Here is a 14485-nt window from a genome sequence, read left to right on the forward strand (position 1 = left end):
AAAACGGCAGCTCCCCCCAGACACGAGACCAAACCCCAAACATACAATGGTTTCAGCATTTTAATTGCTCCATCAAAACAATCAAGCTGCTTAGAACTGGATCACCTGGCCCTAGAACAAAATACAAAAGACGTAGTGAGTAGAGGTATTTGGGACAGCACTGAAAAAATGAAACCCAAACCCCAAATCAAGCAAGTCTGCCCTTTACCGACTTTGTTGTACTGTACTTTCCGATGCATTTAGTACAGCACTCTTATAAGCGTTCAGTAAATCCCACTGATGTAGAACTACAGCATGGGGCCATTTGTCACAGCGGCTATGCACACTCCCCAGGCTGCAAGATGCCACACTACACAACCTACCTTTCTCTTCTTGTCTCCTCCGAGTTCAAAGTGCTTGCACCTCTTAATAGCCAGCATCCTCTTAGACCTGCAGTTGGGCTCAACACATTCCAGCCTCAACACAATCTTCTTTGTGGTCTTAGCCTGGGAAGAAAGATGTGTTCTTGTGGGTCAAACAATAAGCGTGGAGCAATTTTAATAAATGCTGCTCTGTGCCCAGCATTTTGTTAAACACTGGCTAGATGCGAGAGATGACTAGTTTACGGTCCCTGTCCCATACAGGGCTCTCCACCCGAGAGAGCGGGCAAGTATTTTGTCCCAAGTTAGCAGAAGGAAACTGAGGCCCAGAACTTACGGGACTCGCCCATGGCCATACAAATGGTAAGTGGCACTAGAATCCAAATCTGACTCCCAGGGCCATGCATTAAGGCAAACTGTCTCCCTATAAAATCACCCTTCCTTATACGTCCACTGCCAGCCCTTCTCTCAAGATTATCAGCTCCCTTGGAGGCCGGGGTCTGGGCCTACTTTTCAACCGTACACTCGCTTCTAGAATATGTTGTACTCAGCAGGCACACAGTAGTATTCTTATTCCACATACAGACTGAAGTGGAAGCTTTACAAATGGAGCCGTATCTCCATCCCAGTCTGCCCATGAGTTACCCTCAGGTCCCAAATGGAGGTGCTCGGAAGCCGTAATGTGGCAATTGTGGGGACTTATTTAACCTGACCATTCTACCCCCAAGTTGTGCCATACCTCATTTAACCTGACCACTTCACCCCAAAGCCGTGCCACACACCCCACGGTAGCCAGGAACCCCTCCGCCAACTTTCTCAACAAAAAGTCCATCAGCTTGCCCAAGTTCTGAACGTATCTGGACGTATCTAGAACGTATGCGGCTAGGCGATGCCAAGAGTAACGAAGAGCCCTCCCGCTTCGGCAGCGGGCGTGGAAATGGCCATTTCCATTTTCCTCCCAAGCCGACCCAGTTGGACCTTGTCGCAACTGCCAACCGTTGGGTCGGCTAGGGGGTGACATCCCCATTCTCCTTCCTCAGAAAAAGCCAATTGTGAAGTGAGTGTCTGTACAGAAACGCGCTCTGGGCATGTCACTCCCCTCCTCAAAAATCTCCAGTGGCTGCCTGTCAACCTACGAATCAAGTAAAGACTCCTCACTCTCGGCTTCAAGGCTCTCCATCACCTTGCCCCTCCTACCTCACCTCCCTTCTCTCCTTCTCCAGCCCAGCCCGCACCCTCCGCTCCTCTGCCCCTAACCTCCTCACTGTGCCTCATTCTCACCTCTCGCCGTCGACCCCCGGCCCACGCCCTCCCCCTGGCCCGGAATGCCCTCCTTCCGCCCATCCGCCAAGCTAGCTCTCTTCCTCCCTTCAAAGCCCTACTGAGAGCTCACCTCCTCCAGGAGGCCTTCCCACACTGAGCCCCCTTTTCCCTCTCCTCCTCCTCATCCCCACCTCTGCCCTACCTCCTTCCCCTCCTCATAGCACTTGTTCTGACGATTCTGACACCCGTCTACGTGTTTTGTTGTCTGTCTCCCCCTTCTAGACTGTGAGCCCGTTGTTGGGTAGGGACAGTCTCTATATGTGGCCAACTTGTACTGAGTACTCCGCACACAGTAAGCACTCAATAAATACGACTGAATGAACGAATGACCCACACGGGATGCAAAGAAAGCCAGATTCCTCCCACCTTAGGGAAGTCTCCCCCGATCTGCCCCATAGGACTCACCTTCTTCCGGAAGATAGGCTTCGTCTGCCCACCGTAGCCGCTCTGCTTGCGGTCGTATCGCCTCTTTCCTGGGGAGTGAGAGAGACACTGTCACGGCAGGTATCACCGTTCGGGAGTACGTGGTCAGCTGCAAAGGGCTCCCGTGTTCCTCTTTCATTCAACCGTACTTATGGAGCGCTTACTAATAATAATAATGGCATTTATTAAGCGCTTGCTATGTGCAATGCACTGCTCTAAGCGCTGGAGAGGTTACAAGGTGATCAGGTCGTCCCACGTGGGGCTCAGTCTTAATCCCCATTTGACAGATGAGGATGAGGTAACTCAGGCACAGAGAAGTTGTGACTTGCCCAAAATCACACAGCTGACAATTGGCACAGCCGGGATTCGAACCCATGACCTTTGACTCCAAAGCCCATGCTCCTTCCACTGAGCCCCGCTGCTGCTTACTGTGTGCAAAGCGCTGTATTAAGCACTTGGCAGAGTACACTAAACAACAAACTCATTCCTCTGCAGCCCAGGGCCCGGCCACCAGCCTAGGCCACACCGCCGTGTTGCTGTATTACTGCTCCACTGTGGCTGTATTGTACTATCCCCAGCGCTTAATAGAGTGCTTTGCACACAGTAAGCCCATGGCTCGGTGGAAAGAGCCCGGGCTTGGGAGCCAGAGGTCAGGGGTTCTAATTCCGCCTCCGTCCCTTGTCAACTGTGTGACTTTGGGCAAGTCACTTCATGTCTCTGCCTCAATTACCTCATGTAAAATGGGGATTAAGAAAGCGAGCCCCATGTGGGACAAGCTGATTACTTTGTACCCACCCAGCAGCTTGGAACAGTGCTTGGCACATAGTAAGCGCTTAACAAATGCCGTTATTATTAAATACAACTACATGAATGCGGCAGCACCAGGAAATGGGTTCCGGGTGATCACTGCGGCCCGTTTGCACCTTTCCCCGCCATCGACCCCCGGCCCGTGTCCTACCTCTGGCCTGGAATGCCCTCCCTCCTCACGTCGGCCAAACTAGCTCTCTTCCTCCCTTCAAAGCCCTACTGAGAGCTCACCTCCTCCACGAGGCCTTCCCAGACTGCACCCCCCCCCACGCTTTTCCTCTCCTCTTCCCCTCCCCATCGCCCCCACCCCCCTCCCGGCCCCACAGTACTCGTGTATATTTGTACATATTTATTACTCCATTTTATTGATGACGTATATGTATATATTTGTAATTCTATTTCTTTTGATGGTATTGATGCCGCTCTACTTGTTTTGTCGTTCCAGACTGAGCCCATTGTTGGGTAGGGACTGTCCCTGTGGCCGAATTGTACTTCCCAAGCGCTTAGTCCGGTGCTCCGCACACAACAGGTGCTCAGTAAAGACGACGGAGTGAATGGATGACACCTTACCCTGGGCATAGAGGGAGTCCTTGCCCTTCTTGTACTGGGTGACTTTATGAGGCTGGTGCTTGCCACACTTCTTGCAGTAGGTCCTGCGGGTTTTGGGCACGTTCACCTGGGGGCGAAAGCATGAGTTAGGCGATCGGTGCCCGACCCCCAGTCCTCGCTCCCTCGGCCCTAAAAGGGCTCCCCCTTTTAGACTGTGAGCCCACTGTTGGGTAGGGGCTGTCTCTATATGTTGCCAATTTGTACTTCCCAAGCGCTTAGTACAGTGCTCTGCACATAGTAAGCGCTCAATAAATACGATTGATGATGATGACGATGGGAAGCTCGGGGAGCCCTGGGAGGGCGGGCCGGCCCGCCACCTGCAGCGTGGCTTAGTGGAAAGAGCCCGGGCTTGGGGGAGTCGGAGATTGTGGGTTCTAATCCCGGCCTCCGCCAACTGTCAGCTGTGTGACTTTGGGCAAGTCACTTCACTTCCCTGGGCCTCAGTTACCTCATCTGAGAAATAGGGATGAAGACTGTATGCCCCTCCGTGGGACAACCTGATCACCTTGTAACCTCCCCGGCGCTTAGAAGTGTTTTGCACGCTGTAAGCACTTACATTATTATCATTATTATTATTATCAGGTTGTCCCATGGGGGGGGGGCTCACAGTCTTAATCCCCATTTTCCAAATGAGGTCACTGAGGCCCAGAGAAGTGAAGTGACTTGCCCAAAGTCCCACAGCAGGCAAGTGTCTGGGGATTATGAGTGTGAGCCCCACGTGGGACAACCTGATCACCTTGTATCCTCCCCAGCGCTTGGAACAGTGCTTTGCACACAGTAAGCGCATAATAAATGCCATTATTATTATTATTATTGTTACTATCAGGTTGTCCCACTTGAGGCTCAGTCTTAATCCCCATTTTCCAGATGAGGTCACAGTGCTTTGCACACAGTAAGCACTTAATAAATGCCATTATTCGTGGGACAACCTGATCATCTTGTATCCTCCCCAGCGCTTGGAACAGTGCTTTGCACACAGTAAGCGCCTAATAAATGCCATTATTACTGTTATTATTGTTACTATCAGGTTGTCCCACTTGAGGCTCAGTCTTAATCCCCATTTTCCAGATGAGGTCACAGTGCTTTGCACACAGTAAGCGCTTAATAAATGCCATTATTATTATTACTATCAGGTTGTCCCACTTGAGGCTCAGTCTTAATCCCCATTTTCCAGATGAGGTCACTGAGTCCCAGAAAAGTGAAGTGACTTGCCCAAAGCCCCACAGCAGACAGGCGCCTGGGGATTAGGAGCGTGAGCCCCATGTGCGTCAACCTGTTCACCTTGTATCCTCCCAAGCGCCTAGTACAGTGTTTTGCACATAGTAAGCGCTTAACAAATGCCATTTCATTCATTCAATCGTATTTATTGAGCGCTTACTGTGTGCAGAGCACTGTACTAAGCGCTTGGGAAGTCCAAGTCGGCAACATATAGAGACGGTCCCTACGCAACAGTGGGCTCACAGTCTAGAAGGGGGAGAAAGAGAACAAAACAAAACATAGTAACGGAATAAAATAAATAGAATAAACATGTACAAGTAAGATAGAGTAATAAATACGTACGAACATATATACATATATACAGGTGCTGTGGGGAAGGGAAGGAGGTAAGGCGGGGGGATGGAGGGGGAAAGGAAGGAGGGGGCTCAGTCTGGGAAGGCCTCCTGGAGGAGGCCATCATCATTAAGTGGCAGAGGCGGGATTAGCACCCGCGACCTCCGACTGCCAATCAATCAATCGTATTTATTGAGCGCTTACTGTGTGCAGAGCATTGTACTAAGCACTTTTAGACTGTGAGCCCACTGTTGGGTAGGGACCGTCTCTATATGTTGCCAACTTGTCCTTCCCAAGCGCTTAGTACAGTGCTCTGCACACAGTAAGCGCTCAATAAATACGACTGATTGACTAATTGACTGAAGTCCAAGTTGGCAACACATAGAGATGGTCCCTACCCAACAGTGGGCTCAGTCTAGAAAGGGGAGACAGAGGGCAAAACCAAACATATTAAGAAAATAAATAGAATAGATGTGTACAAGTAAAATAAATGAATAGAGTAATAAATACATACAAACGTATATACAGGTACTGTGCGAAAGGGAAGGAGGTAAGGCGTGGGGGGGATGGAGAGGGGGAGGAAGGAGGGGGTTGAGTGTGGGAAGGCCTCCTGGAGGAGGTGAGCTCTCAGTAGGGCCTTGAATGCCCTGATGACCTTGTATCTTCCCCAGCGTTTAGAACAGTGCTGGGCACATAGTAAGCGCTTAACAAATGTCACGATAATTACTGACAGGAAGCAGCTTGGCTCATTGGAAAGAGCCCGGGCTTTGGAGGCAGAGGTCATGGGTTCAAATCCCAGCTCCGCCAACTGTCAGCTGGGTGACTTTGGGCAAGTCGCTTCACTTCTCTGGGCCTCAGTGGCCTCATCTGTAAAATGGGGATTCAAACTGTGAGCCCCATGTGGGACCACCTGATCACCTTGTAGCCTCCCCAGCGCTTAGAACAGTGCTTTGCACATAGTAAGCGCTTAATAAGTGCCATCATTATGATTATAGTGACAATAATCAATCAATCGATCGTATTTATTGAGCGCTTACTGTGTGCAGAGCACTGGACTAAGCGCTTAGGAAGTACAAGTCGGCAACACATAGAGACGGTCCCTACCCAACAATCAATCGTATTTACTGAGCGCTTACTGTGTGCAGAGCACTGTACTAAGCGCTTAGGAAGTCCAAGTTGACAACATCTAAAGACGGTCCCTACCCAACAGTGGGCTCACAGCGTAGACAATAGTGACAATAATGGCCGTAGGCCGCAGGCCTTGACGAGGGGCTCCTGCAACCCATCGCCATCTTCCTCCCTATCCTCCCCGGCCGCGCATCATCGACGTCCCCCCCAATCCCTCAAGGTCCTGTCGGTCCCCAGAGCCCGATGCGAGCCCGGCTGGGGCCCCCGGGAAGAAGGATGGACGCGGATCCTGATCCCACACACATCCCCGCGCCTCCTACGACTCTCACCATGACGGCGGCAGCGGCACGAAGACGGAAGGGAAAGGACAACACCGGAAGCGGAAGTACATAAGGGCCGCCGGGCCGCGCGGCCTGATGGGAGAAAAACGACCATAGAGTCCCAGCCAGCGCAGCCTGCGACGCTGTGGAAGAGCGCCCCCTGCGGGGCGGCCGTTACCGCTTGCGGAGCCGGAGGACGAAGGGGAGAGTCATTTATTCAATCCTATTTATTGAGCGCTTACTGTGCGCAGAGCACTGGACTGAGCGCTTGGAGTCATTCATTCAACCCTATGCATTGAGCACTTACTGTGAGCAGAGCACTGGCCTGAGCGCTTGGAGTCATTCATTCAACCCTATGTATTGAGCGCCTACTGTATGCAGAGCACTGGACTGAGCGCTTGGAATCATTCATTCAATCCTATGTATTGAGCGCTTACTGTGAGCAGAGCACTGGACTGAGCGCTTGGAGTCATTCGTTCAATCCTATGTATTGATCACTTACTGTGCGCAGAGCACTGGACTGAGCACTTGGAGTCATTTGTTCAATCCTATGTATTGGGCGCTTACTGTGTGCACAGCACTGGACTGAGCGCTTGGAGTCATTCCTTCAACCCTATGTATTGAGCGTTTACTGTGTGCACAGCACTGGACTGAGCGCTTGGAGTCATTCGTTCAATCCTATGCATTGAGCGCTTACCGTGCGCACAGCACTGGACTGAGCGCTTGGAGTCATTCGTTCAATCCTATGTATTGGGCGCTTACTGTGCACAGAGCACTGGACTGAGTGCTTGGAGTCATTCATTCAATCCTATGTATTGAGCACTTACTGTGCGCAGAGCACTGGACTGAGCACTTGAAGTCATTCATTCACTCCTACTTATTGAGCGCTTACTGTGCATAGAGCACTGGACTAAGCGCTTGGAGTCATTCGTTCAATCCTATGTATTGAGCACTTACTGTGCACACAGCACTGGGCTGAGTGCTTGGAGTCATTCCTTCAACCCTACGTATTGAGCGCTTGCTGTGCGCAGAGCACTGGACTAAGCGCTTGGAGTCATTCGTTCAACCCTATGTATTGAGGGCTTACTGTGCGCAGAGCACTGGACTAAGCGACGAGTCATTCATTCAGTCCTATTTATTGAGCGCTTACTGTGTGCAGAGCACTGGACTAAGCGATTGGAGTCATTCATGCAATCCTATTTATTGAGCGCTTACTGTGTGCAGAGCGCTGGACTGAGCGCTTGGAGTCATTCATTCAATCCTACTTATTGAGCGCTTACTGTGCACAGAGCACTGGACTGAGCGCTTGGAGTCATTCGTTCAGTCCTATGTATTGAGCGCTTACCGTGCGCACAGCACTGGACTGAGCGCTTGGAGTCATTCATTCAATCCTATGTATTCAGCGCTTCCCCTTCTAGATTGTGAGCCCACTGTTAGGTAGGGACCGTCTCTGTATGTTGCCAACTTGTACTTCCCAGGCACTTAGTACAGTGCTCTTCACACAGTAAGCGCTCAATAAATACGATTGATTGATTACTGTGCGCAGAGCACTGGACTGAGGGCTTAGAGTCATTCATTCAATCCTATGTATTGAGCGCTTACCATGTGCATAGCACTGGACTGAGCACTTGGAGTCATTCATTCAACCCTATGTATTGAGCGCTTACTGTGCGCAGAGCACTGGACTGAGCGCTTGGAGTCACTCATTCAACCCTATGTATTGAGCGCTTACCGTGCGCATGGCACTGAACTGAGCGCTTGGAGTCATTCATTCAACCCTATGTATTGAGCGCTTACCGTGCACAGAGCACTGGGCTGAGCGCGTGGAGTCACTCATTCAACCCTATGTATTGAGCGCTTACCGTGCGCAGAGCACTGGACTGAGCGCTTGGAGTCATTCATTCAACCCTATGTATTGAGCGCTTACTGTGCGCAGAGCACTGGACTAAGCGATTGGAGTCATTCATGCAATCCTATTTATTGAGCGCTTACTGTGCGCAGAGCACTGGACTGAGCGCTTGGAGTCATTCATTCACTCCTATGTATTGAGCGCTTACTGTGCGCAGAGCACTGGACTGAGCGCTTGAAGTCATTCATTCAATCCTGTTTATTGAGCGTTTACTGTGCGCAGAGCACTGGACTAAGCGCTTGGAGTCATTCATTCAATCCTATTTATTGAGCATTTACTGTGCGCAGAGCACTGGATAAAGTGCTTGAAGTCATTCATTCAATCCTATGTATTGAGCGCTTACTACTACTACTACTAATAATAATAACGGCAATTATTAAGGGCTTACTATGTGCAAAGCACTGTTCTAGGCGCTGGGGAGGTTACAGGGTGATCAGGTTGTCCCACGGGGGGCTCACAGTCTTAATCCCCATTTTACAGCTGAGGTCATTGAGGCCCAGAGGAGTGAAGTGACTTGCCTAAAGTCACCCAGCTGACAATTGGCAGAGGCGGGATTTGAACCCATGACCTCTGACTCCAAAACCCGGGCTCTTTCCACTGAGCCACGCTGCTTCTCCTTCTTACTGTGCGCAGAGCACTGGACTAAGCGCTTGGAGTCATTCATTCATTCAATCGTATTTATTGAGCGCTTACTGTGCGCAGAGCACTGTACTGAGCGCTTGGGAAGTACAAGTTGGCAACATAGAGAGACGGTCCCTACCCAACAACGGGCTCATGGTCTAGAAGGGGGAGACGGAGAACAAAATAAAACAAGAAGACTGACGTCAATAGCATCAAAATAAATAGAATTACAGATATAAACACGTCATTAATAAAATAAGTAGAGTAATAGATACGTACAAAGATACAAGGGCGTCCTTAGCATCAAAATAAATAGAATTATAGACATAAACACATCATTAATAAAATAAGTGGGGTAATAGATATGTACAAAGATACACGGGCATCCATAGCATCAAAATCAATATAATTATTGATATAAACACATCATCAATAAAATAAGTAGAGTAATAGATAAGTACAAAGATACAAGGGCGTCCTTAGCATCAAAATAAATAGAATTATAGACATAAACACATCATTAATGAAATAAGTGGAGTAATAGATACGTACAAAGATACACGGGCATCCATAGCATCAAAATAAATAGAATTATAGATATAAACACATCATGAATAAAATAAGTAGAGTAATAGATATGTACAAATATACATGGGCATCCATAGCATCAAAATAAATAGAATTATAGATATAAACACATCATTAATCAAATAAGTAGAGTAATAGATATGTACAAATATACATGGGCGTCCATAGCATCAAAATAAATAGAATTATAGATATAAACATATCATTAATCAAATAAGTAGAGTAATAGATATGTACAAATATATACCAGTACTCTGGGGAGGGAAGGGGGTAGAGCACAGGGAGGGAGTAAGGGCGATGGGGTGGGGAGGAGGAGCAGAAGATGGGTAATAATAATAATAATAATAATAATAATAATAATAATAATAAATAGCATTTATTAAGCGCTTACTATGTGCAAAGCACTGTTCTAAGCGCTGGGGAGGTAACAAGGTGATCAGTTTTTCCCACATGGCGCTCACAGTCTTAATCCCCATTTTACAGATGAGGTAACTGAGGATATGATTCTTTAGGGGGCATTCTTTCTTGCAGAGAAACTGTGTCCTTGCTAAATAATAATAATAATAATAATAATAATGGCATTTATTAAGTGCTTACTATATGCAAAGCACTGTGCTAAGCGCTGGGGAGGTTACAAGGTGATCAGGTTGTCCCTCGTGGGGCTCCCAGTCTTCATCCCCATTTGACAGATGAGGGAACCGAGGCCCAGAGAAGTGAGGTGACTTGCCCAAAGTCACACAGCTGACAAGTGGCGGAGGCGGGATTAGAACCCGTGACCTCTGACTCCGAAGCCCAGACTCTTTCCACTGAGCCACGCTGCTTGGGGAATCAATCTGTGTGCTCTATGTGAGTTAAGGCCTAAATCCAACCCGATCGTCTTGTATCTACCCCACTGCTTGGTATGGTGACTGGGACATAGTAAGCGCTTAAAAATGCTCTAATTATTTTTATTACTATTAAGATTATTTATCCTTCTCGATCAGCATTTAGAAGCAGGTAGGTGGGCCCAGGGGACTCATTCATTCATTCAGTCGTATTTATTGAGCGCTGACTGTGTGCAGAGCACTGGACTAAGCGCTTGGGAAGTCCAAGTTGGCAACATAGAGAGACGGTCCCTACCCAGCAGCGGGCTCACGGTCTAGAAGGGAGAGACACACAAGAAGACAGAACATATTAACAAAATAAAATAAACAGAATAAATATGTACAAGAAAAATAAATATTCATTCATTCATTCAATCGTATTTATTGAGCACTTACTGTGTGCAGAGCACTGTACTAAGCGCTTGGGAAGTCCAAGTTGGCCACATCTAGAGACGGCCCCTACCCGACAGCAGGCTCACAGTCTAGAAGGGGGAGACAGACAACAAAACAAAACATATTAACAAAATAGATAGAATAAATATGTACAAATAAAATAGAGTAATAAATACGTACAAACATATATACATATAATGAGGTGCTGTGGGGAGGGGAAGAGGAAGGAGGGGACTCATTCATTCATTCAATCGTATTTACTGAGCGCTTACTGTGTGCAGAGCACTGGACTAGGCGCTTGGGAAGTCCAAGTTGGCAACATCTAGAGACGGTCCCTACCCAACCCAAGACAGAACATATTAACAAAATAAAATAAACAGAATAAATATGTACAAGTAAAATGAATATTCATTCATTCATTCATTCAATCGTATTCATTGAGCGCTTACTGTGTGCAGAGCACTGGACTAAGCGCTTGGGAAGTCCAAGTTGGCAACACAGAGAGACGGTCCCTACCCAACAGCGGGCTCACGGTCTAGAAGGGGGAGACAGACAACAAGATAGGACATACTAACAAAATAAAATAAACAGAATAAATATGTACAAGAAAAATAAATAGTCATTCATTCATTCAATCATATTCATTGAGCGCTTACTGTGTGCAGAGCACTGGACTAAGTGCTTGGGAAGTCCAAGTTGGCAACACAGAGAGACGGTCCCTACCCAACAGCGGGCTCACAGTCTAGAAGGGGGAGACAGACAACAAGATAGGACATACTAACAAAATAAAATAAACAGAATAAATTTGTACAAGAAAAATAAATAGTCATTCATTCATTCAATCATATTCATTGAGCGCTTACTGTGTGCAGAGCACTGGACTAAGCGCTTGGGAAGTCCAAGTTGGCAGCACAGAGAGACGGTCCCTACCCAACAGCAGGCTCACAGTCTAGAAAAGGGGGAGACAGAGAACAAAACAAAACATATTAACAAAATAAATAGAATAAATACGTACAAATAAAATAGAGTAATAAATATGTACAAACATATATACATATAATGAGGTGCTGTGGGGAGGGGAAGAGGATGGAGGGGGCTCATTCATTCATTCATTCATTCATTCAATCGTATTTACTGAGCGCTTACTGTGTGCAGAGCACTGGACTAAGCGCTCGGGAAGTCCAAGTTGGCAACATCTAGAGAGGGTCCCTACCCAACCCAAGACAGAACATATTAACAAAATAAAATAAACAGAATAAATATGTACAAGTAAAATGAATATTCATTCATTCATTCATTCAATCGTATTTATTGAGCACTTACTGTGTGCAGAGCACTGCGCTAAGCGCTTGGGAAGTCCAAGTCGGCAACATAGAGAGACGGTCCCTGTCCAACAGTGGGCTCACAGTCTAGAAGGGGGAGACAGACAACAAGATAGAACATATTAACAAAATAAAATAAACAGAATAAATATGTACAAGAAAAATAAATATTCATTCATTCATTCAATCGTATTTATTGAGCACTTACTGTGTGCAGAGCACTGTGCTAAGCAGTTGGGAAGTCCAAGTCGGCAACATAGAGAGACGGTCCCTACCCAACAGCGGGCTCACGGTCTAGAAGGGGGAGACAGACAACAAGATGGAACATATTAACAAAATAAAATAGAATAAATATGTACAAGAAAAATAAATATTCATTCATTCATTCAATCGTATTTATTGAGCACTTACTGTGTGCAGAGCACTGCGCAAAGCGCTTGGGAAGTCCAAGTTGGCAACATAGAGAGACGGTCCCTACCCAACAGCGGGCTCACAGTCTAGAAAAGGGGGAGACAGACGACAAAACAAAACATATTAACAAAATAAAATAAATGGAATAAATATGTACAAATAAAATAGGTAGAGTTATAAATCCGTACAAACATATATACATATAATGAGGTGCTGTGGGGAGGGGAAGAGGAAGGAGGGGGCTCATTCATTCCGGGCTGCCTGGTGTGACAACCGCCCTAGTTCAAGCCCAGCCAGACCCCGGGGGAGCCTGACCTGGCTTCCAAGAGCCCACTGTTGGGTAGGGACCGTCCCTATATGTTGCCAACTTGTACTTCCCAAGCGCTTAGTACAGTGCTCTGCACACAGTAAGTGCTCAATAAATACGATCGATTGATTGATTGATTGAGGCCAGGCGTGTGTCTGGTTGACCCTGAAGCTTCTGGCACCTTCAGTCCCAGCAAACACACCCGGAGAACTTCCTCTCATGTCTTCACCCGTGCTCTGCAGTGGGACTGGAGCCCGTCCAGGGAGAGTGCAGTAATCATTTTGGCACTGATCCATCTTCATTCATTCATTCATCCATCAATCAATCAATCAATCGTATTTATTGAGCGCTTACTATGTGCAGAGCACTGGACTAAGCGCTTGGGAAGTCCAAGTTGGCAACACATAGAGACAGTCCCTACCCAACGGTGGGCTCACAGTCTAGAAGGGGGAGACGGAGGACAAAATAAAATAAATAGAATAGATATGTACAAGTAAAATAAATAAATAAATAGAGTAATAAATCCGTACAAACATATATACATATATACAGGTGCTGTGGGGAAGGGAAGGAGGTAAGGCGGGGGGGATGGGGAGGGGGAGGAGGGGGAGAGGAAAGAGGGGGCTCAGTGTGGGAAGGCCTCCTGGAGGAGGTGAGCTCTCGGTAGGGCCTTGAAGGGAGGAAGAGAGCTAGCTTGGCAGATGGGCAGAGGGACGGCATTCCGGGCCAGGGGGAGGACGTGGGCGACGGCGGGACAGGCGAGAACGAGGTACGGTGAGAAGGTGAGCGGCAGAGGAGCAGAGGGTGCGGGCTGGGCTGCAGAAGGAGAGAAGGGAGGTGAGGTAGGAGGGGGCGAGGGGATGGATAGCCTTGAAGCCGAGGGTGAGGAGTGATTAAGTGATTGAATGAATTCCTTCATTCAATCGTAATTATTGAGCGCTTACTGTGTGCAGAGCACTGTACTGAGCGCTTGGGAAGTACAAGTTGGAAACATATAGAGACGGTCCCTACCCAACAGCGGGCTCACATCTTGGTGAGAGCGTCTATCCCAAATCCACTGAACCTCTTCTTGCCAGAGTTCGGAGTGACAAGGCCGGGAAAGAGCAGATCCTATGGGAAGTAGCTCCAAACCCTCCATTCATTCATTCATTCAATCGTATTTATTGAGCACTTACTGTGTGCAGAACACTGTGCTAAGCTCTTGGGAAGTACAAGTTGGCAACATAGAGAGACGGTCCCTACCCAACAGCGGGCTCACATCTTGAAGTGGTGAGAGCGTCTATCCCAAATCCACTGAACCTCTTCTTGCCAGAGTTCGGAGCGACAAGGCCGGGAAAGAGCAGATCCTCTGAGAAGATGCTCCAAACCCTCCATTCATTCATTCATTCAATCGTATTTACTGAGTGCTTACTGTGTGCAGAGCACTGTACTGAGCGCTTGGGAAGTACAAGTTGGCAACATAGAGACAGTCCCGACCCAACAGTGGGCTCACAGTCTAGAAGGCTCCAGAACGTGGGGACGGGCAGGAGGCTTCAGGGCTGACATTTTTAT

General features: G+C 47.8%; 1 protein-coding gene across 1 annotated transcript; it reads right to left on the minus strand.

Moving 5' to 3' along the window:
* Positions 1 to 42: 42 nt before the first annotated feature.
* On the minus strand, positions 43 to 6603 carry RPL36A (ribosomal protein L36a). Its single transcript, XM_038748081.1, has 5 exons — positions 6530 to 6603; positions 3483 to 3588; positions 2088 to 2155; positions 363 to 485; positions 43 to 111 (listed from the first exon to the last, which is right to left on the minus strand). Exons 1-5 carry the CDS (start codon positions 6530 to 6532, stop codon positions 91 to 93), a joined length of 321 nt encoding a protein of 106 aa, XP_038604009.1. The 5' UTR covers positions 6533 to 6603; the 3' UTR covers positions 43 to 90.
* Positions 6604 to 14485: the final 7882 nt, after the last annotated feature.

This window comes from Tachyglossus aculeatus, chromosome 6 (genome assembly GCF_015852505.1).
Source record: "Tachyglossus aculeatus isolate mTacAcu1 chromosome 6, mTacAcu1.pri, whole genome shotgun sequence".
Taxonomy (NCBI): Eukaryota; Metazoa; Chordata; class Mammalia; order Monotremata; family Tachyglossidae; genus Tachyglossus; species Tachyglossus aculeatus.

What these genes read in the sequence shown, in the direction of transcription:
- RPL36A (XM_038748081.1), bottom strand. An exon ending in GGACTCCCTCTATGCCCAGG is followed by an intron (nt 2,156 to 3,482) that starts GTAAGGTGTCAT and finishes CTCACTCCCCAG; the next exon opens with GAAAGAGGCGATACGACCGC. An exon ending in GAGGAGACAAGAAGAGAAAG is followed by an intron (nt 112 to 362) that starts GTAGGTTGTGTA and finishes ATTTTGTTCTAG; the next exon opens with GGCCAGGTGATCCAGTTCTA.